The sequence below is a fragment of the Protomyctophum bolini genome (assembly GCF_963924005.1).
Source record: "Protomyctophum bolini genome assembly, chromosome: 3".
NCBI lineage: Eukaryota > Metazoa > Chordata > Actinopteri > Myctophiformes > Myctophidae > Protomyctophum > Protomyctophum bolini.
This window is the reverse complement of record NC_137864.1, coordinates 34,750,450-34,774,538: the sequence shown is the minus strand read 5'-3', so window position 1 is coordinate 34,774,538 and position 24,089 is coordinate 34,750,450. Positions and strand designations below refer to the sequence as shown.

At 38.6% G+C, this 24,089-nt stretch overlaps 2 protein-coding genes across 5 annotated transcripts; one reads left to right on the top strand and one right to left on the bottom strand.

The window, feature by feature from the left end:
• The first annotated feature begins 985 nt into the window (after positions 1-985).
• On the top strand, positions 986-15,327 carry LOC308313307 (integrin alpha-M). Of its 3 annotated transcripts, none has more exons than XM_080760376.1 (31): positions 986-1,068; positions 1,504-1,636; positions 2,438-2,526; positions 2,615-2,682; positions 3,974-4,088; positions 4,268-4,407; positions 4,511-4,653; positions 4,800-4,959; positions 5,188-5,326; positions 5,442-5,515; positions 6,201-6,318; positions 6,608-6,750; positions 7,013-7,159; positions 7,321-7,518; positions 7,771-7,901; positions 8,046-8,206; positions 8,656-8,819; positions 9,558-9,674; positions 9,784-9,854; positions 10,134-10,278; positions 10,628-10,726; positions 10,904-10,983; positions 11,119-11,199; positions 11,348-11,423; positions 13,088-13,195; positions 13,283-13,339; positions 13,441-13,566; positions 13,660-13,773; positions 13,867-13,902; positions 14,220-14,330; positions 14,437-15,327. In XM_080760376.1, exons 1-31 carry the CDS (start codon positions 1,020-1,022, stop codon positions 14,626-14,628), a joined length of 3,585 nt encoding a protein of 1,194 aa, XP_080616502.1. In that variant the 5' UTR covers positions 986-1,019; the 3' UTR covers positions 14,629-15,327. The 3 variants fall into 3 exon arrangements, with proteins under 3 accessions (XP_080616502.1, XP_080616501.1, XP_080616503.1); XM_080760375.1 differs by having other exon boundaries at positions 2,612-2,682; XM_080760377.1 differs by having other exon boundaries at positions 993-1,068; positions 1,507-1,636; positions 2,612-2,682.
• Positions 14,517-23,135, bottom strand: LOC308313308 (uncharacterized protein). 2 transcript variants are annotated; one of them, XM_080760379.1, is made up of 12 exons: positions 22,752-23,135; positions 22,522-22,660; positions 21,606-21,962; positions 21,321-21,414; positions 21,044-21,157; positions 20,810-20,919; positions 20,582-20,727; positions 18,200-20,091; positions 17,988-18,101; positions 17,232-17,404; positions 16,506-16,637; positions 14,517-14,632 (listed from the first exon to the last, which is right to left on the bottom strand). In XM_080760379.1, exons 1-12 carry the CDS (start codon positions 22,850-22,852, stop codon positions 14,612-14,614), a joined length of 3,393 nt encoding a protein of 1,130 aa, XP_080616505.1. In that variant the 5' UTR covers positions 22,853-23,135; the 3' UTR covers positions 14,517-14,611. The 2 variants fall into 2 exon arrangements, with proteins under 2 accessions (XP_080616505.1, XP_080616504.1); XM_080760378.1 differs by lacking the exon at positions 14,517-14,632 and having other exon boundaries at positions 15,445-16,637.
• Between the last annotated feature and the right edge of the window lie 954 nt (positions 23,136-24,089).

The following is a 24,089-nucleotide window of genomic DNA, read 5'->3' as shown; positions in this document are numbered from 1 at the left end:
AACTAAACCGCAAGGTCAAGATTTAATTAATTAGGCTCTAGTATCTCAATTGTAAAAAGGCCAGCACCGGGTTCAAATCTGTTTGGGGTAGAAGAGGAAAGTTACATTACAAGTAGACTACAGTCTTTCACTTGGGCTAAGCTAAACGGATAATGCAAAAAGGAATTGGACTTGTTTCCATTGAGGTCCTATGTATTCAATTCATCAACATCAAAATAACAACGAAATACAATATCATCAACAAATATAAAACACTATACAGTAACAGTACAGAGTAGAAGAAGAGGTTATGGGGGGGAGAGGGTGAAGGAAGTTTATGCCATCACCTCGAGATGTGAGATTGACCTCCCCCTTTGGCCTCCTGATTGTTTTGAAGGAAGACAGCGATCCACACCTTTTTTAGGGATATGGTGTCAGGGCATTCCACATTAAATGTGGAATGCCCTGACACCATATCCCTAAAAAACATACATTTTCTTTCTACAGTACTGCCACCAAAATTTTTGGTGGCAGTACTGTAGAAAGAAAATGTATGTTTGTTCTTTAGGTGGGTGTTACCAGATCGTTGTTGTCGCTCCCTCTAATATTGTGCTGTGGGTGTCACTCACTTTTGTGAGGTATACAGATATGAAGGTATTGGGGGCAAAGCCCCACAATGACTATTTTAAAAGCCAATCCAATTGGTAATAATTGTTTAACCCTCTATTCTACCCTGAACCATCCTAGGCTAGCAACATGTGTTGGAAAAAGGTGGGTAATGGGCCCCAGGTCGAGAAGTAGTCGAATCAGTTTGTTTTGCGAGGTCTGAAGCTTGGTCTTTAGTCATATACAAGTAAAAGAGGAACCATATGTTTTGTCATTATTGAGAATAGTTTGTTACAGATACGTGTTCTAACCGCAAGCAAAAAAGTAGAGGAAACACTGCGCCCTCGTATAAGAAGCGCACAGGAAGCACGGCATTGGCAGTGCATCTTCAGAATGTGGATTGTAAACTGACACATCGTTTCTTTTCCTCAGTGATGGCTGGGCAGGGGCACATTTCCTTGCTCACCTTCGTGGTAGCTCTGGGTAAGCTCCTAGATATATTCCATTTTAAGATTGACTTTGGGATCCACAATAATCTAAAATGAAAATGAATAAATAAATATGATTTAGCATTGTACAGTATTACATAAAAAAGAGATTCATCATAGCCACAAAGACACCTGAGGTTAGTTAAATAAATCAGTCTGGTTTGAAGAGTGGTTTGGTGGAGGAAACCATAGCATGAAGTAGACAGTAGCCTAAATAATGGAAGTAAAAACCACATATTTTGCAATACTCGCTGCTCCTTATTGCGTTTTTGTTTAGATTATTTTATGTGCATGATTTGTAACTGTATGGATTAAAGTGATGGCAAAGTATTGGATGGGATGATAATGATTGATGAAATTAACATTTAATAAAATATCTCAGCTCATTTATCCCTCCCCCACACCCCTTCTCTCTTATTTTGTAAAATAGCAGTCATCTATGTTTCCGTGGCTTTCAATATTGATACAGCTAACCCAAAACCAATCCCCAACGTCGATGTTGAAGAGGGAAATGATTTCTTTGGATACAAAGTTCTTCAGTATATCTCTGGCAAAAACACAGGGTAAGTATTGGTGAATATCAAATCCTATTTTAATACCACACATGGCCGTGCTTAGTGATCAGGAGGCCCTTCCTAGGCAAACCCCATGACGCCCCTGTGTCGGGAGCCATATGGTATGTGGGTTGCAGACCAATTATTAAGGGTTGCGAGTAAACACCCCTTTATTTTTTGTTACCTGCCTTTTAATTTAAATTATTTCAAAAAGATTTTTTTTAAAAGAAAAAAAGAAAGAAAGAAAAGAAATTAGTTTAAAACAAAGTCAAATGTTTTTCAAAAGCATTCCATAAAATACAAATAAGTAGGCTAATGACAATAGGGGAAAAGGAAGGATACAGAAGGTTTCTGTAAAGTCAACTGGTATTATTGTTGAAATTTTCAATTGATATGGCATGAGTATTGACTTTCTGCATGAGTATTCACTTTTTGCTTCAATATCAATTACCTCAATATAATCACAATATGATATCAAGGAATTTGGTCAAAACTATTGTTATATTTGATATTCTGTGACGAACTTTTCAGCCTTTTCAGTTGCAGCCTCCTCTCTATGTAACTCACTCCCAGCTCACAACATTCATATTGCAAGCATTATAAAGTTCTAATCAAACAAGAGAAAGACAATGGTTTGTTGCTTTTGTCATGGCTGACAAAAATACAGACAATGCTGAGAAAGTCATCTTAATCTGGGCAATTTACTGTGGAGTAAACAATGGAGTTAAATTCCAATGAGTGACACAATCTATCATAATGATTAAGTATAAATCATGCTTAATATTTAAAACTTGTCTTCCTGATCTACAGGGTAATGATTGGCGCACCCCTCAAGAAAAATGGAACTGGAGCAGTTTGTAGTTGGATTCATGGCGAAACACACTGCTATAGTCCAGACGGTAGATATAGGTCTACATATTGGATTCTCATAACATATGAATGTCACTCTGAGCATGCTACTGACATTATCTATTTCCTTCCCAGCAGAAACAACTGGTTCAGTAAAGCACTTTGGATTGTCTATCGCTGAAGCAGCCTCTCACTCCAAGTTTACTGTAAGAAAATCCATAACCTGTTACATACAAATCACATGCATTGTTTTCATGGAATAGAAGATGTACTGTACATGTACAGTCCGTTTCCGTTTCGTCAACTCCTCTATGTGTCTCCGTCCTGTCTATAGATCTGCTTTCCAAAACATAGTGGTGGACAGTAACAAAGAACATTTAAGTACTTAAGTAGTCAACAAGAATTTCTGACTTTCATAGACAAATATTGTACTTTTGACCCCACACAATTTCTAGGAAGGGAAAAAGTTCATTATTAATTAACCACTTAAGGCCTGTTTCAAATATAGTGAAAATTGTAGATCTACGCAACAGTTTTTTGAGGGCTATATCCAGCTTTAATGTATGTTTGCAAACTTTGTCCGACCTACACAAACATTAAATTCCCATTGACACGTCATAGTGTCTGAGCAAATAGACATAGGGCTCTATTCATGTCCATGCTAAACCCCTTATCCCTAAACTACTTTGCCTTTTTTTGCTATTTTTAAAATCTTTTTTGAATACTGGTAGTTCAACTAGCCGATCTACATCGACACGTTGTGAGCTTGTAGATTGGACGAAAATAGTGCCCATAGTGTCTATTTTACGTCATGATGATGTACGGTGATAAGAGTGCCACCCTCAATTCACACGGGTGTGATTTTTTTAATCAGATTTGTTTCAGCAATGCATTGAAAAAGAAAAGGAAATGTACTTTCTAGTTTGTACTTTTGCACTTTTTACACTTTTGAACAAGCATGTAGGCAAACTTTTGAATACCAGTACTTATACATCTTTTTTTAAAGCTCAAGTTTGACAGAGCAGCTGTCACTTGTAGTTAATGCTGTAGTTAATGCTGGAGAACACTCCAGCATTTTCTGTGTACTATGCCTCTGTTTTACAAATTAATTGTGATCAACAACCTACTTCCCTTAGTTTAAAACATTAAAGGTAGGGTAAGTATTTTTTGGGTCTAAACAAAAAGTATTTGTTAAAAGGGTAAAGGTAAAGTCCTATATTCTGATTTAATTTTCATATTCATTGCTCTAGTGTTTGTTCAGTAACAGGGTCTGTCAGAAAATACATTTTCAGGTGCGGGTTGCACATTTTATACCAATCATGAGAGAGTACCCATTTATCAGCTTCAATTATAGTGTTTATCCTGTATGAGTTCTCTCTCCTGATTGGATAAGATTTATATCCCGACCTGAATGCATTTTCAGTTTATTAAAGAGCTGGAGAGACAGGGAGACTCTATAACACTTACCCTAGCTTTAAAATATTTCTTCTTATGTAGGCCTGCAGCCCAAGTCTAGCCCATGAATGTCATAAGAACTCCCACCTCAATGGTATCTGCTACCAGTTCAGCAGCCCCTTTCAGGACAGTAAGAACCTCACACCCGCTTTCCAAGGTAAACAAAATAATGATTTTTAACAATGAGCGTAGTTACAAAGTACAGTACATTTCCCAATCCTTTTGTCATATGAATCCATTTAGAAATGAACTTGTTCAGATGTTGTGCATTTATTTATGTCATAGCTAAAGCTAAACATATTAACATACTAAACTTACTTTCCATATTTTGTCTAGCATGTACAAAGCAACCAGTGGACCTTGTTTTTTTATTCGATGGATCAAATAGCATGAACGAAGAGGATTTTGAAAAAAACAAGGATTTTATACTGGGCATAATGACAAAACTTAAAGAAAACAATGCATCATCTATCAAGGTTATTATTGTACTATAACATTCACGAAGCTGCAGATGTTGAACATACAATATTGTTTATCTATGTAATATTAATTGTATGCTACTGTTTCATTTCTCTCTAGTTCGCTGCAGTTCAGTTCTCCTCCAAATTTTCAACAGTTTTTAACTTCAATGAATATCAAAATGGGAGCGCTTCTGAATATCTTAAAAAAGAAAAACAAATGAAAGACACCACCCAGACATATAACGCTCTAAACTATGTGTTGTGAGTGAAGAAATACTATCACATTTTTGTTTGTTCAAAAGCTCCACCTACACTTTCCCTCTGATGATCAATGTGTCCAAGTTTGAGCATTTTATTTTATTTATAAAATCTGAACAGGTCGTGTTGTACTTGTACATTTGTTTCAGAAAAAACATATTCGAAAAGCAAAATTCAGGCTTCACCCCTAACGCAACTAAAGTTGTGATAATAATCACGGATGGCAATCCAACGGACGAGAGAAAGGGCGAGAGACTCAAGATTATCGCCGAGTATAAACGCAAAAACATAACTCGATTTGTCATCGCGGTAAGTTGGTTGGTGTTTAAACATACAGTACTTTACATTTTTTATTTTGGACTGCAGTAGACGCTAAACACTGTCATTACAATTACTTACAATCTATTTGATCACCATCATCAATGACCATCATTATTATCGAAGTTTCAATTTCAATAGTGTTTCTCTATGGATGATGTGTAACTTCTACCTTGATAACAATCATTACACTTCATCCAAGTTGTATTCTGTTGAAAGGTCAGCCTAGCTGTTACTCTGGAAAAACTTCAGGCTATTGCCTCAGAACCAAAAGAAAATAACACATTTAAAATCGATGACTACAATGGACTTACAGGAATACTGAAAGACTTTGAAAAAAAGATCTATAATATTGAGGGTAATTTAATATTTTTTTCCCGCATCTCTTTGAACACCATAGAGGTCGACAATTGTCACAATATTTTTATTCGACGACACTTCTGAAGTATTGACAAGTGTACTATTTCATTTAGGCTCTAAAACAACATGGGCTGAAGACATGAAAGATGCAATGTCACAGAGTGGATTCAGTGCCATCTACCATAAGGTGAGTGAATGCACTGTAACCAACTGAAGACAGTTAACATACTCATTTCTGTTGGGTGGAAACCTTGTATGTCCAAAACTGTTCCTTTTTTATGATTCTTTTTAAAGCATTTTAAAATAGTGAACGGATCACGATGTGTTGTGAGCTTGTAGATCTGCTATTTTCACTACTTTTGTATGACACCCTTATATGAGGAAATACTCATTTACAAAAAAGAGGTTTACCTGTACATGTTTTATGCTACAAGTTACCAATGGATCTGATATGGCTACCTTAACGAAATTGTTAGCTCATTGTATTGTTCTTTCTTAAGTTAACTTAACTTGGCATCTCAAGACACAGATGTAGTGCATACACGTTACTGTATCTGACTGCATCTGTCTAAGGTCTGTACTGTTTCCTTACCGCATGACGTTCTCTCACTCAGGCCAGGATATCACTGTCTTGCACTTATGATTAAATACATATTACGTGCAACATCTATGATTTAGCTTGTTACAAGTAGATCTAGTAAAGCCATCTCTTGTTCTAATAATTATTAATGTAGGATGAGTAGAAACATGGCTTGGGTGTTAAGAGGATGCTGCTTAATTTCAGTATTATATCAATATGATATCAATATATCAACTGCATTTTCACCACACTGGTACAACAAATACACTGACAGACCTTTTGTTTTTAACAGGATATCTTAGTTCTCGGTTCAGTGGGGACAAATACCTGGCAGGGTTCTATCAATGAGATTGACGGCTTGAAGGAAAAGAAAATCCAGGATGACAAAATGACAGAAGACTCTTATATGGGTATGAAAAACAAAATCAGTCAAATACCTTTTTCGCTATTTGAGCCATTTTCTGTTTACTTAAACTTACAGGGTTTTGTTTTATGCATAAACACATTTTGTGCATAATAATATACTGTATTGATCTATACCATTATACAGAATGCCATAGTGCTTCATGCACAGCTTGTTAATATGTGGAAACACAATGTTTGCATTCCGAAGACATCACCATACTGCATTTTGTTTCATTTTTGTGTCACCACCTCTGCAATTTACAATGACTGTATGATTCCATAATTATTATGCAGGATACTCTGTTGCTGTTGGTGAGAAGAACAATGTTCCTCTTTATTTCACTGGTGCACCACGATATGAACACAAAGGACAAGTTGTGCTTTTCCAAAAAGCGGGCAACAGTTGGACAGTAGCAAGAAGAGTAGATGGGGAACAGGTTGGTAACTGTCTTGAGGAAATATGTTATTGGAGGAATGTTTCCCTTTATAAAAGACGTGATGGAATTCACGTGTAAAAGTTACGTCTTTTTTATTTGCTTTCATAAAGGTGTTTCATTGATTTTGTTTTAGGTACACATGTTGGAACCATTTTTGTTTCTTCTTCGTGTTTTCTTTCCAGAGACATACATTGGTATACACTATATAGGTATAGGTAACCGTATCAATATGATTATTTCAATTCTTATCTGTATCCAAAAGATTGGTTCATACTTTGGGGCAGAGCTGTGCACAACAGATATTGACTCGGATGGCAACACTGATTTCGTCCTGGTGGGTGCACCACTGTTTTACCAAGCTCAGGAGAAGAGAGAAGGTCAGATCTACGTGTACGCCCTGACTCAAGAGGTGGGCTTTGATATGAATTAAGAGCATGGCAATATTAGCATGATCTTTCAGGAATTTATGTATTAACCACGTAAGCCCACAGACATTTTTGAAAAGATGATTGAAAGTGTTTAAAATAAATAAATAAAATTATTTAATCGTAATCACCTATTTTTTCACAGCTGCAACTGGAGAATGGGTTGAAATTGTCTGTGCCGTCTCGGGGGAGATTTGGAACGACTATTTCCTCTGTCAAAGATCTGAATGGAGACAGTCTCAGAGATGTGGCTGTTGGTGCTCCATTTGAAGATAACAACAAGGGGGCAGTATATATTTACCTAGGTGACAAACACAGTGGAATACAAAACACTTTCAGCCAGGTGAGATGGTCATGTAAAAGCCACAAAGTTCATGTAAATCTGAGTGGAAATGTGTAGTTTATTTTCCCAGAAAGAACAGCAGGACACCCTTGATGTAAGTTCTCAGGGTCAGTCTAGAATCTAGATCATGTATCATGAGACAGAATTTTGCTTCACCACTGTTGCATCATAACCTTCCTTTGGAGTAGGGCAGGTGAAAGGTTGATTCAACAATATTAGTAGCAGTGAAAACACCATGGCCTTCTTTTCCAGAGAATCACAGCAGAGACAATGAACCCTCAACTGCAATTATTTGGACTGGCACTTGATGGGAAAATGGACCTTAATGAGGATGGACTGACTGACATTGTTGTCGGATCACGTGGAAGTGTCAACATCTTCAGGTATTAATAAATAAGTATAAATAATAAGAAAAGGGAGAGAAAAAATCACTCCCTTTCCACAAAATGTCATCTTTGTGAGATTTGTGTAATACAGCCCAATAGCAAATGTACAACATTTAATAATCAGCCAATTATGTCATCAAGATCCAAGCCAGTCTTAAGCATCTCTGCGCATCTGCACTTTGATCCAGAAGAGATAAGCATTGAGGATATAGCCTGTGTGGCTCATCTACAAGCAGATCCTCTACATATGGGTACCATACGAGCATGCTTTCATATGACAGAATCAACCCAGAGCAAAACGGGTAAGAACCATGTCCAATGATTGGAATGACATTTTTAGGTTTTGGTATAATCATAATGTATATCAAAAATTCACCTGTTGGTGGCACTATAACAGGCCAATGTGAAAAGGGTGGGATATATTCCTCAGCCTAGTAGAAAAGTGCGTGAAAGATTTCAAGTAAATTGCACACTGCATTCATGATTTGAGGCTTTTTGTTCAAAACGGGCCAATCCTACAAACTTTGAAAGCCAATGTTAGCCGGACACAGACACACACACACACACGGAGTGCAAAACATACTCTCTCCCCATGCCTTCGGCCTGGTGGAGACAAAAATAACTGGACATTAGAATGTAAATGTCCATAGAACACCACAAATACCTCAATATAATGTGTCTAGCTGCTAATACTGTCTACCAGACAGTAAGGGCTCAAATTCAGACATTGTATAATTGTGTACCTTTCTAGGGGCAGTGCCAACTGGACTGAACATCTCCTACACACTGGGTGTGGATCCAGAGAGACACATAGCCAGAGGTTTCTTCAACAAAACAGACAAGGCATCCTGGAATCATTCTGATGTGGTGTTGAAGAGTGAAAAATCCTGCTTCAATCACTTTGTCTATATGCCAGTATGGTGATACAACAATAGTTTTACAGTATATGCACTGATGAGGTGTTTTATAAGGCCTGTCAAATCAGCACCCAGGCAAATCTGAATGTTAGAACATGCAGGGTGACATTTCACGTTATCAACCTATTACATTCTAAACTACCGTATGTCAGACGGTACACCGAACCTCTCAGATTTAAGCAAACAGTCTCAACCCTAAAGTGTTCATGATAAAAAGAAACACTTAAAAACTTTATGCCACCTCATGAATACTGTGTATATATACTGTAGACTGTATATGAATGGCGTGACACAATATCAATGACCAAATAACACTAACCGAGTATGTTTGAGGTAGAAAATGTAATGTCAACATTCCTTAATGAGTGTGGATGGTTCATTTGTTGAACAATGAGGTACCTCCTATACATGTTTAACCAGAAAATACTGTCTCAAATAGTTAATGACTTTATGATTGAGCTCAAATCTGTCAGCACACTGCTCACTTGTTATACATGTTATACCTGTTCCTTGGTGTAGAGGGAAAAAGGACATGACCAAATAGACCCCTGGGGGATGATTGCTGGTCAATTAAGTAATTAAGCGGTCATGGGTGCCACTGTTTCAGAAATCAAAAAGGCATATTAATAAAAGCTCTCAGTTTCAAAAGTAATCAAGATTACTGACACATTAGGCTATTGCCACATTAACCTGTTTTTTTAATTGGGAATGTTAAGCATGTTTTTTCTCCTTGCAGAAATGTGTGGAAGACACGCTATCTCCCATCAAGATCAGATTAAACTTTTCTCAACCTGAAAGCCATAAAGAGACTGCCACCCTGAATGTGGCCAGCCTAAGAAAGGTCGATGTTTCGGTATGTACAGCAGCAAAGACAGTGATTCCTACATACTGTATTTATATGCCGATATGTTTATTAATAATTTAAAATCATCAGATAATAAAATAAAATGTTTGTCTTATAGGTACCCTTTCAAAGGAACTGTAGGCAAAATGATACTTGTATAGCAGATCTTGAGGTGGACTTCAATTTCAGGTATGTTTATGACAACTACTGTCTCAACATCTTCTGGCCGTGACCCCCTAAAAGAATCATATTTGAAATAGAGACCCCCCCCCCCCCCCACACACACACACACACACACACACACCGTGACAAGCACTTGGAATCTTTTTTCATTTGAGGTATTAAAAAGGTCTTAAATTCACACTTTACAGGTTGAGAACCAATTGTGTTCAAATTGTGATTATGAACTTGTGATTACAAGCTTGTTGAGAGAGACTGACTATATATATATATATATATTTTTTTTAGCACCCCAACAACACTGGTAGTAGTACATATGGACAGATTGAATGTGACCGTGGAACTGTCCAATCAAGGTGATGACTCCTACAACACCTACCTCAGCCTACATTACCCACCAGGACTCTCATTCTCCAAGATGGATCTTGTGACGGTGATATACGATATATCTTCATATGATATTTCAGCACAATTCAGATGTCGCTTTCTTTTCTGAGAGAGCAAGAATACCGAGTTGGAGAGAGAGTATAGGGTTAGGTGTACTAAGAGGTGAATGTACTAGCAGGATTTAATCCAAGGCAGAAGGCATGAACATCCTGTAAGGAAATAATTTTAGATAACACTGTAGCTTTTAATTATGACTTGTTCGCTGGTTGTCTAAATACTTCCCTAAAAGCACAAGCAATTTCAACTGAGCATGACAGTAGCATTTCAACTGCACAGTATCTCCTATGTTTGAATCTATGTGGCTTATTGTGGTGTGTTTCAACTGGTTTCAACAGTCAACAAGGCCAACTTTGCATAGCTGCAAGGATCTTGAAGGTGTGACGAACAGAACCACATGTGGTGTCAGCCTTCCTGTTTATCGCAGTAGATCTGCAGTAAGTCGCTGCTTCATAACTAAAATGTTAAGAGTGAAACTTGTGGCTTCATGAGGGAGTAGGCCTACCGTATGTTGAATGTAACTTTAGGTTGTGACATCACCACTTTGACATTTCTCTGCAGACTTTCATGAAATCTAATCTAGTGTTAATGTCATTGCCGATTTCTCTTTCAAGACAACATTTAAGGCTCTTTTCCGCATCCTCGGTGACTATGCATGGGATGACACAATGTCAATGACCATTACTGGAAAAAGGTAGGAGCCTCGTTACAGTACATAATTCAGACATATGCTGTACAGTACTGTCAATTATATCCCCTGCATTAATAAAATCAATTAATGAATCAAAATTAATTGTTTGTAAATCCCTTTTCATTCTCTTTGTTGAAGTGATAATGACAACTCGACTAGAGGCTCCAAGACCAAAACCATTCCTGTACAATATGAAATTAACTTAATGGCTGTAAGAGTGTAAGTAACATGAGTGAATTGGTCTCATATTTTTATGATAAATATGTATCAATATTGTGGTTTTACACATCCTTAACCTTTCAATTTGATACATTTCTTTGAAAATCTGTCAGTAGTTATTATAGAGTAATTTATCTGTTTTTTACAGGAATGAGGAAACGATGACCTTTCTCAACTTTACTCCAGAGCATAGCGCACCAAAGTGGCTAGTGAATGTCTATGAGGTATAGTAGTAGAAAGAAGGTGAAAAGTAGGCTCATTTCAAGGAAACAGTGCTCTTTAAGGTTTAAACGTTCATTAAATGAGTAGTTCACCCAAAACAAAATCATATTCTATCAAATGTTTTAGTTTAATAATTTGATGACTGGCAGAATGGAATAATAGAAGCAAAGAACACTGGGATCCGAAAAATTCACCCAGTTGAGATAGAAATAGAATTAGAAGCCCTTAAGGACGACACAGACTTTGAGGAAGCACGCAAGGACACAGAACTACTTATCTGCTATAACCGGATAAAAAACCTAAAGAAAAAAATGGAAGAAAACGAACACTCATCAAAGTTGAAGCAAAGTCAGCTCACTGATGACATACAAAAATTCCAAAAAGAGGTGAGAATGCTGAAGAGAAATCAGAAGGGCCTGAACAACATGATTTTAACCAAGAAACAGCAAATCCTGAAAGCCAAGATCCACAATATCAAGCTACATCAAGTTTAGAACCTCCACCTTAAACAACCCGGGCACCAGATCCCCCCAGCACAGGACAGCCACAAAACACACAAATTGCCCCCGCCCCCAGCATGGGACAGCCACAAAACAGACACATTGCTATCCTCATGGACTCAAATGGGAAATACGTGGATTGGAAAAAAACTCTTCCCAAATCACATCAAGTGCCAGGACAACAAACGTGCCATGGAGCTACTGACTGAAGATGAACTGGGGTTCCCCAGCCACATAACAATTCACACAGGCACACACAGTCTGAAACCGCACAGAAGAGAACACAAACTGGTTGAGTCTATCAAAGAAGTGATAGAACAAGCCAGCTCGACTTTTCCTAACTCAAAAGTAGTCATATCTGCACTGCTACCCAGAGGGGATATCAAAGACATCAACACCATCAATGCACAGATCTCCAGAATCTGTGACACGAAGCACAAAGTCTATTTTGCAAAACACCCAGACCTGGACGGCAGCAGCCTGTGGGACAAAGTACACATCAGCAAAGCAGCAATCTCAACCTTTGCAAAGAGCCTGAAAGACACCGCATTCGACCGCACCCTGCGCATATCCTACAGAAGCAACAGGGCGATGAACAACTCGCCTATAAACTACTCTACACCCAGAAGACACCAAGCAGCACCCAGAGGACACCACTCTACAACCAGGACCCTGCCTGGATCCAGAGGACACCACCCTTCAACCAAAAATTAACCAACCTTAAAGACTCAGCGAGCACAGTCTTACGATTGAGAAATTCCCCCATAGACAAGACGACAGACTATGCACCCACTGCACACAAAACGAGGTAGAGACTGAGCTACACTTCCTAACCGTCTGCGCACTGTACCAAGACATCAGAGACATGTACTTCCCACGGATTACAATCACCCAAGATCGTATTACTCAAAGTGTTAATATAACACAGCTCTGTTTACATGTTTATTGTATTGTTTTATCTTGAAATGACCCAGTCATCAAATTATTGGCTTAGGAATGCGACAAACTGTGTGAACTACTCCTTTAACAACCGTGAGTCCCCTGAAGAAAATGTAACAAAGTATAACATTTGACCTAAATGTACACATACAGTCCAATCTGTAGACATTTCACAGTGTATGGTAAAGGTGGATACTGAGAGGTTCAATGTGTCACGCTGCCCATAGGTGAGGAACTTGGGATTCAAGGCTTTGCCTGTTAGTGTGACCATCCATATACCAACTAAACTGGAGCATGACTTTGAAGTGAAGAACTATCATGTCTCTGTGCAAGAGGTAACATGTTTGCCATTATACATATCTGTACTGCCATGATCTACCGGTATTACAATTTATAATTATTAAGTCTTGTTTCTTTTTAAGAATAAAACTCAATGCACAGACCACCAGCCCATCGCCAGCAAAACAAAAACATCTGGTGTAAGTAAAACCTGTTTTATTTAATATGGAGACATTCTAACATGAACAACCTATACAAAATAACTTCAATAAATCATGAAATATTTTTTGCTCTGTTGCAGTACTGCTCTTCAAACAAATCTTGCAGATCCATAATGTGTGAAAACTTTGTTCTGGACAAATCAAATTCAGTTCGCTTTAATCTATCAATGGAAGTAGAATTTAAAAACCTCAAGCAATATACAAAGGTCTGTATCTTAAATAACTATTTGAAGCACAAGTCCAGATTGATTGTTTACTGGCTGGCACCAAAACCTCATTCATATGCTCTCACTTCACAGAGTATTCCTTTACCCAAACACTTTACTGGAACCCGAGAAGCGGTTCAGTTTAAAAGCTTCATAGAATTGACCTATGATAACAAACGTTATGTCCAGGCTTCCGGTAAACACGGGGTGGGTTATTTTATTTTGATCTCCAAGCAATACCACACTCCACACTACGAATTTGTCATCATGTCTAATTCCTCCGGTTTGTATTTCTTACAGATTAACGACGATTCTATAAGATTTCCCCAAATACAGGTAATTCATTTAAATTGATTTGTTTGGAAGAAAGTACTTAACCACTTTCAACTTTGCATCCCTAGTTTGGGCATGTCTCAAGAACATTTCCATACCGAATCAATTTCACGACGCTTCGCATCAAGACGTCACGTTCTGTGAGCTTGTAGATCATCTAATTTAGTTTCTTTTTTTGCAATAGGGCTCAACTAGTGAGCAATGCAATGGTTACTATTCAATCTACACTCACATGACCTTTGGAGCAATTTATTCTGTAACATAAGACATATTACAGAGTTTAATATTCACAAATTGACAACATATCCCCCCTCCAACAGACTGATGTTCGTATTGAGCTCATTGTCCCCCCAAATAAAGAGCTGATCATTGGAGCAGGAGCTGGAGGTGGCATCTTGCTTCTACTGATCATCACACTGGTGATGTTTAAGGTGACTGCACACATCATCCAAGGGTCTCAATTAAAACATGATAGTACATTAAAAACTCTGTAAAAAAAAAAAACTCTTAACGTAATGACTGTGTGTGTCTCCTAAGATGGGTTGCTTTAAGAGGAAAACACGTGAGGATTTCCAAGAAGCGGAAGACAATGCCAACAACTATGATCAGCCTCCTGTGACCACTGCTTCAAAGGACCAACCAAACACTGATGGACCTGCAGAAGCAAACCCACTTCTAGCTGATGGTGAGAAGGGAAATGACAGCACCCCAACTAGCAATGCAGTGTAGTGATCTGGTAAAACATAAGGCATTGCTACTGTTACAGCACAGCAAAAGACCATCATGCTGGGATCTGAATCCTCTATAATCACCCTGTATAACTAAATCCAATTTAAATGTTTTATTTATTTTAGAAATATCTAATCTTTCACTCAATAGGGATATCACCCATTGCATGTTCCTGATGACGGTTGATTTTGCATATTCTATGCGGGTGAATGGGGTGTTTTTGGGTTCTTGTTGCCATGTACAGTATAACAATTTTTATTATAATATATTTTTTATAGATTTTGAATAAATATTTGAAGTTTTTCAGAAGACGTAGTTCAAGTCAGTTAGAAGACTTTTTTTAGAATCTGCAGTCCTAAATGTGTTAATTTATGATTATGATTATCAGTAGACGTCTTCACCCCAGTGTGTACTATGACTAACTAGTCAAAATAAAACTTGTACTTTTTTTGTACGTTGGTGTCTCTGTACAAATACTGAACAATGTGTCTGGCACCATGACATTGTGTCCTTTTCAAATGTAAATTTGACCTTTGTCTGGATGTTGCTGTAGGGCAGAAACTTCTCTCTCTCCATATTCTTCTTTTTTTTGTAAATTAATGCCCTACTTAATTATAATACAGCATCACACAAGTATCGAAAGTAGCAGATCTTGCAAGCTCAAAACGTGATGCATTTTAAGCTCATCAATCTGCTACTTTTGCCATTTTTTATTTGAATCCTGAAAAGTAACAGTTTGACGCATGTCAATAAGTGTTAAGATACATACATGAATAAATCTGTTTCTCTTTATTCAAGCTTTATTCACCGTTTGCATTTTCATTATGGTTAGCATTAAACATAGGAAGAGACATTAAAGGGGGTGTTTTTGTTAACTTAGTTAAAAGAAAACACTACACTAAAAAAAATAAAACAATAAGTTAAAGTTCTATGCCAATAGTAATCAGCTAATGCCATGTATACAGGTTTTTTGTAAACACAAAATAAATGTTCAGGTTGGGATAACAAATGTATCCAATGATAGAGAACCCCACAAAGATTGAAATCTAAGTGTTTGGTTTTGAATTTCACTTGTTTTTCCTAGATTCTGTATGCATTCTCTCCCCTTTGTCGTCTATTCTATGTAACACCAGTGCCGCTATTCCAAAGCCCCCGCAGGACGCACACAGATACATTTTAAACTATTTTCAGCCAATGGGTAATAACTTTTTTGGTAGGTAGATCTTGTTGAGCTGGTCATTTTTAAAGTAGCTTTCAAGTCAAGAAAGTGTGGTCACCCCTGGCCTAGAGTAATGCAATCAGTATTTATGAACAGTGCTTTCTCCCTATTCTATACTTTGACATCCAAATGAGCACCATATTATAGCAATGCCATTAGTGTTGCACTTTCCCAGTTAGCTTACATTTCTACTCGGAAGCAGTAAATTAATAGTAATTTTGGTGGACAACTATTATGCCTCATTAACAGACTATCTTGGTAGATTGGAGGTGGAGAGGATGGCAAAACAAGTACCAAACTACTCTGATAATAGATTCATAGATAATGATATATAAAGGGAAGAAAAAAAGATCAAAATGTCTATACTAAGACAGTAAAGCAATGGTATAAAGCAAGCAAAATCCAATTAACTTCAAATATCTAACCAGTGGTATATTGTTCAAATGTTTAAAACGTTGAGATTATTCCAGGGTTACTGTCCAAAAGGAGAGGCAGTAGGGTCTAATGTCTTAAAAAGGTTTTTAATGGTGCTGAATGGTGTATCGTCTCCATTCCCATTTGCAGACTTGTGTTGTTGACAGCTTTGCTTCATTGCTAGTTGGGTGTGAGGTTGTGTTACTGGCTGGATTGGTAGGCTGTGGGTACTAGTGGTGCTCACCTGGTTCTCAGTAGGATCTGCCGCCCTGGAAGCAGACCCAGTTGTTGTCCTCTGTAGACCAATGGAGTGAAAAGAGGGACCATGTTTTGTTGGAATCGTTTTCTCAGTAGACGGGGCCCGTGGAACTAAAGACTGGTTGTTGAGGGAGAGGAGAAGAGGCAATAGGGGTGTCAAATGTACCTAGATAACACTTTTTCAATACCACATGTTGAAAAGTACTGAATAAAAATCAGACTACAATCAGATTTTCAATCCAAGGCTGCACACATTAAATAACTGACTGTTACTTAGCTTATGTGTAAAACTCCACAGAACTGTCACTGTACAGTTCTGGGTCCATCCATGATCCATTACATTGTATAATGCTTAAATTAATTAATGCTGTACATTAGTGCTCAACAGTCAACATAACAATTAGACATTTTAATATATTTATTTTGCATCAATTTATAAAGATGCAATTTAAGAATTAAACACCATCTAAAAGAAATCCCCATTGTAGAAAAATAAGACACAAGATAAAAGATTACTTTATCTACCACTTGAACATCTCACAAAATAGCAGATCTACATTTACAACCTCACAACGCATCGCAAGTCTCGCAAAGTGAGCTTGTAGATCTGCTATTTCTGATTTCTGGTGAAAAGATTTGGTGTAGATGGAAACAAGAGCAGACCAAGTACAGGGCCAGCTCAGGTTAGTAAAGTGAGGTTTACAATATCAACCTGGCATTGCTGAGGAGGTTCACTCATTGACAGGCATGGTGAAGATTCTACTGGAATCCTCACAGGCTCATCTTGCATCGTCTTCTCCATCAGCTCATCTGCTTTCTTTTCCTCCACTTCTCCTTCCTGCTGCTGTTGTCCTATTAAGGTGGACCCGTCCTCATTTTCACATTCTGAAAGGCAACCAAAAACGTATAATAACATCATTTTCCCGAAAAGGACCACAACGGAAACAAGCCTGCCGTCTTTCTTTCCGGTCTGTATCCCTTAGAATTAGATTCTAAGGGATTTTCAAGTGTTCAAATCAATCAATAATGATTAGGCCACGTCATCAGTGCCGATACCCAAGGCGGGGTTGGCGAAAGGGCCTTTCTGTGTGGAGTTTGCATGTTCTCTCCGTGTCCCCTAGGGTAGGTACCCTCACAAAAAACATGCAGTAATCCTGGTCTCTAAACTACCTCCACCTGATGGAGGGGAAAAGAACTGGTCGGAATAATGTGTTCCTTCCACTCGCTACGTCCGGCCGGGGAAACTCTCCCCTGTCAGGTGAAAAGAAGCAGCTTGGACATGCATAGAAGCGAGCATGAGGCATCCCCAGGTTGGCAGAGGAAGTGTACCGCACAGGATTACATTAGATAATTGACGCTGGGTGAAAAAGAAATCGGTTGCAAAATCGTGGGATAGAAATGTAAAGAAATTAATAAATACATAATGATTAGGGGTGAATGCTGAATGCTCATTAGCCACAAATTATACCTAAAGAGAGCTTGTTCTGGATGTAGCTCTGTGGTTCCATGTCTTCATGGTATGGACTCAAGTGGATGAAGAGGGTACTCAAAACTGAATTCGTAGTAGCTGCCATTGGTGATACTGAAATTAAAAAAATATATATATAGAAATAACATAGCAGCAGAAGTGTGTAAATAATAGTATTAGTCTCTTAAAACAGTGTAAATCCGGATTCTTACCTTTGTGTGATAAAGCTTTAGGTGGATGCTGGTCAGTCAGGGTTCTGGGGCAACTGGATTCAGTGGTGTAAACTGGAATGGTGGACTTTTCATTGGGGGTCTCTGATGGAATTCTACAGGCTCGGCTCTTTAACTGCTTTAGAGTTTGATTTATATTCGGATTATACTCAGTTGCACTTACTTTTTTACTTTTACTTCTAGGAGGGGACTGAGAGGACTGTGGTGCTGCTGGAGTATCGGTGTCACTATCGCTGGTGCTATCTGCGAACAGTCTCTTTATACCTAAATGAGATCCATTTTGCTTACAGCCTCCTGAACTTGATGTACAATGAATTGGCTCGAGTGGTTTAGTCTGCTTAGGTGGTAGTGGCACAGAAGGCTCACATGGAAGGCTGAAAAAAAGGCTGAGGAAGGGTCTTTCAGTGGCCTCACCAGATTCAACCAAGGGTCTCATAGGAGTAACTTTCTCCTTGCAGTCTGTAGAATTTGGAGCAGCATAAGAAGACTGACTAGAATCTTGAGGAAAAGAGAGCGTCGTCAGGGAATCTGGTGTTGTCTGTACGGAAGGTAAGATCTCACCAAGTGGCCTTGCAAAAAGGCTGTGAAAGGGTTTAGTTATAGGCTTAATACTATCAACCGCAGATTTTACATCTTGGGTCATCGTTATCTTGCAGTCTGCGTCATTAAACTTGACCTGAGCTTGGTCAGGTGGTTGTGTGTTGTCGGTCAGGCACAATGTGTCTGACAATTTACATTTTGTCTTTTTGTTTTGTTTCAAAACACATTTCTGTGTGACAGGGTTTGTAGAAATATTCTGACATGTGATATGTGCAGCAGGAACAACAAGTGCACTTTTACGGTATGCAACAATCAAAGAAGGATCCGGTGACTGCATTGGTTCTCCTTGGTCAGATGGTGCACAGGGACGATGAGATTTTAGCTGCACAGAACATTTGGGCGCAGAGCTCTGACTAGTTGGGTTTAAAAAAAAGCTGTGAAAAGCTGTTTTATTCTTACTCTGTGCAACTACAGGTGCAAGAGGGAGAACACCTTTAATTGTCAAGCCATCAGAGCAAACTGCAGAATTATTGGCTTGTAGGGATTCTATAGGGTCCGTAATATCCGTTGTTAGATGGGCAATTCTTTTTATGAAATTTTTGGTCATAGAATTCTGAACAACAGGAACATGGCTATCCTCTTTGGTGATGGGAGGCTTTTGGAACATTGAAATGTTCCCAACTAGCTCTTTAGAGCCGACAGAGGTATGGGGAAGGTTGGGCTTCGTAGTTGAGAACTGTCTGAGGGGGCCTTGGCTGGCTGTCTGGCCCATGGCCCGTCTTTCTAGGGGTATGGGTAGGTTTGATTCACTCCCAGAATTGTCAGAGTAAAATACGTTTTCCTTGCAGGTTGCAGAGTATCCTGGAGGGTCAGGGATTTCTCTGGTTGATGGTGCCGTTTTTGAAGACAGAGGAATATATAAAGCTCTACTGCTTGAGCCAAAAGAAAGGCTACACTTAGAGGTTTCTTCTGATTTATAGGACTCAAGAACAGCATTTACAGAGTAGGGAACTGCACTTTGGTTTGCAGAGTTTGAAGGACAATGAATAGATGATGTCGATGGAAAAGAAGGGACAGTGGATTGCTGGCATTCAGGGGCACCAGGGAGACTGGGGACGTTTTTGATGATTTGAGATCCAAGCACTGCTTCAACTGAATAAGGTACTATTTCATCATCACTAGGGTGGTTTGAGGCAAGACTGTTGGATAGGGCAGGATCTGTGTCATACTGCGGAACACCATCCTTTTCTGTATCAGCTGACACACCAGCATGACCCAAGGTAACCTTCTCGTCATGTGCCTCTGATGAGCATTTGCTGTTGTAGAAATTAGGCCTGGAAAATCAAAGGGTGGAAAGAAAACTTATTGTGGTAGGTAGAACATGAGGAACCCAAAAGAGCATTGTATCACATACATATAAATCACTATACTATATTTGCACTGATTGGTCAGTTGGTGTACCAGCCCTAGGGTTTATGTGTCAGCTGACCATTCAGTATAAGCTTATTACTCCTCTTCCCAAGCACAAATACAGGCTGGGGATGTGATAAATAATTTTTGCCTGTACAAAAGTACAAGAATTATAGGCCACAATGTGAAGCGGCCTGTTATAGCACCACCAAGATGCCAATTTGAGGCAACATTTGTACCCAAATGCAAAGTTTCATGTTGATCAGTCCAGCGGTGACAGAGATTAGCTGCTGACAGACACATAGACAGACACATATGGACACAGACAAACGAATGGACAGGAGCAATCTTTTTTTTAAATAAAATAAAAATCTACAGCCTTCAACCTGGCAGACTATCAGAATATGCCAGTACCTGATTGGATCCAGCCGTATCTCAAGCTTTGGGTTATCAACAGCAATGTTCTCTGCAGCAAGTGGCTCCTCTGTCTTTGACTGACCAGGTTCATCTAGTTGGGTTTTCTTCTGAATTTCAGCATAATCCAATTCCCTTTGTAATGCCTGCAGAGAATAGACACTTAACTTAATTGCTTTCAGCACAGTTGTCATATAATATATATATTATATATAATTTTATACACACCCCATCCAGCAATTTTTGTGTGAGGTCAGTAAGGGGCTCATGGGAAAATCTGCATTCTGCTCCATTAAAACACTTTCCACGGGCATGGAAATGCTTACAGGGAAAGGAATGTAGCTCATTGGTTAAGGAAATTATTTCAAATTTCATGTATCAGTTAATAATATAACATTCTTCACTTCACTTACGTAGGCCAACTTTACCACAGGATTACTTATAGATATTTTTAAAGGATATTGTGCATGAACGGGCAGTTCTCTCCATTTTGGCACCATCCTTGGATATAAAATTTGCATGCTTCTTTAAGCATGTTGTTGGTCATATTCTGAACATGCGGCAATTGACATTCATCTTTCTGTAAACAATGAAGAAGAAACACACTGGTTAAGATACTGGTGAATGTGAGCATAGGTAAATGCTAAATAAACAAAAATTTAACAAAAAGCACTGCTGGCTTTGTACTAGTAGCACCTTTGAATTGACAAATCTAAAGCCATTTACAACTGAACATAACCTGCCTTCAGGCATCGTCCACGAAGAAAATGGCAACAGATCCACTGTCCCTCCCACTCCACAGCATTCTGGTCCTTGAACTCCTGAGTCATGTGCTACAAGTAAAGCATTCAAAATAATTTATTACAGTAAATTATATATCATCATCATGTGACAAATGCTGTGGTATCGGATCGGCATAGACTGGCATAGTCTGATACAGATACCAGCATTTTAGGCAGTATTGTCAGCTTTTCCGATATATGTTAAAGTTTAACATACATTATATTATGTGGGTGTTACCAACCTTCTTGCCACCTGTATTGGTGCCTATGCGAGAAAAGTCCTTTCTGTTACAATAAGTCTGATGCTGCCCACGTCTGGTGAAATGACGCCCTCTATTGTTTGGACGATGCCGATTGTACTCCTCTTTATGTATCCATGTCCTGCTCCTCTGTTCCTGCTGCTGTTGTGGGTTCTCATGCTTGTTATGTTTTGTTCTGAAATCTACCTCTGGTCCACTATTGGTCTTCTTCAGACCAGTATCTCTGCTGTGGATGTAGTTCTGTAAATGTTGGGTGAAACCAAGGCTTGGTTGCTTATTATAGTTGCCCATACGGTTGTCTTTATGACTAAATGATTTCCTGGTTTTATGACCCTGCCTCTGTGGAACAGAAATAGAAGACATTTAGCAGAATGCACACAGCGACCATGAGTGAAAGTCAAATGTCTGAAGGAAATAGGAAATTATGGCAATCATTTTGAGACCCAAAACAGTTAAGGAAAAGTGATTTTCTAAGAAGAAAGATACACCCGCACACTGAGTATCTACTCGGTTTTGAGTTTTACTTTTAAGGCAACGTTTCGGTCCCTCCGGACCTTCTTCAGGCATGCCTGAAGAATATTGTAACATCTAATGTTGCAAATCGCGACTATATTTATACAATCACTACAAAGCCTGTATAGCCTTTAAGTTTATAGTCATGTCAATTATTGTTAGTATTATTTGTACATCTTGTTAAAATAATCAACAAGAAAACATGAGGTGCCCACTAGTACCCACTCTCCTGTGGCTAGACCTTAATAATAAGTGTGTGTGTGTGTGTGTGTGTGTGTGTGTGTGTGTGTGTGTGTGTGTGTGTGTGTGTGTGTGTGTGTGTGTGTGTATATATATATATGTAGTGCAGTAGTCTGAATGAACTGAATTGCTGTTGTATGTGTACCTCATTATGGTGTCCTCTTATCTTCTCATTGGAGGCGTTCAGCTCCCTGCCACCACGATGCCGTTGTTGTCGGACATGGACAAAGCTTCCGTCATGATCCTTTTCTTGGCTATTATAAGGCACATGCTTGCTCTGTTTCCTATGGAAATGACATACACATGAAATTAAGCAAATAATGACAATACCATAGTACTGAAATAGGCTTGATTCTAATTTCTAAATCTACCTACCTCTGTGGGTGGCCGCGGTGGCGTGATTCATGGGGTGCTGTCGCTGTGTCATCTGTAGCAGCCGTTGTAGGCAGACCCGTGAAAAGGTTTGCGAATGCCATTATTGTTTTTCTTGACGCGTTATTACTGCAGCCATAGCAGTGGTCGCAGCATTAAATATAAGATAACTTAAAGTCGGCAAAACATCACTTGCATAACTAATTACATACAATAGCAACTTAGCAAGTATTCAGGTGTCTATAAGTACACGCGCGTGAAACCAAAACCAAAACACCTTGTTTTGGTCAATAAATGGTCAAAAAAGTGAAAAATACTAAATGTGATTTTGAGAAAGAGGTATCGAATCTCTCCAATATGTTACAGTAACGTAACAGCGTGCTTGGCTTGTTGTTTACCCCTACTTCCGTGTACGTCAGGTCAGTCAACACCCCTAAAAGACGTCCAACAATGGATTGAAATGCCGACTAGCGCCCACTACTGGTCATTGTATCGCCATTCAGCAACAGTCATTAAGACATGTGAATCCCTTGACATGTGAATCCCTTGACATCAAATGGAACACTACACAACACTTGTCAAGACTAATCATTGTGTATATTCCTGCACTATACCTGCATCGAGTGATCTTGGTACACAGAAGTTGATCTATTGAAGATTCTGACCTTCAAAGTACATAATTTTTGTATTGTTGTATTGTTCTTTCTGCTTTGGCAATGTAAACGTATGTTTTCTCATGCCAATAAAGCCCTTTGAATTGAATTGATTGAATTGAAATTGACTCCTTCAAAACCGCTCTCAAAGTGCACCCGTTTTCCCCTCTATGTATCTTTTCCCTTTTTGCTTCCTTTATGATGAATTCCTGTTCTATTCTTTGACTATATAGAAGTGTCTATTTGTATGTCTCTAAATGTTTTGATGAATTGAACATGCATGGTGGACCCTCTTGTAAACAAGTGTAATGCTTAATTGGGTCGTCCACTCACAGTTGCAGTCTTTGTATTGAGTTTGTGCTTGAAATGTACTGTGATTCTGCAAACTGTTAATAAATATTTCAATCAATCAATCAAACCTTTCAGCAGAGCAGCCATTGTCCTGAAATTACTATAATAATGAATTTGGAATTACTGCATAACAGTGTTAGTGTTGCAACAATGTTGTAACAAGTACGCTACATTTGTCCAAAAATCTATTATACAAATGTCTGTAGGATTTGATCACACGCACCCTGGTTTCGATCAAGCTTTATTTTGTTGAGTTCACATTGGAAGGACACAGCTATTATCTAATGTCCATAATGCTTTACAGCCAGCGATCAAGGATCAGAGGAGGGGTAAATTA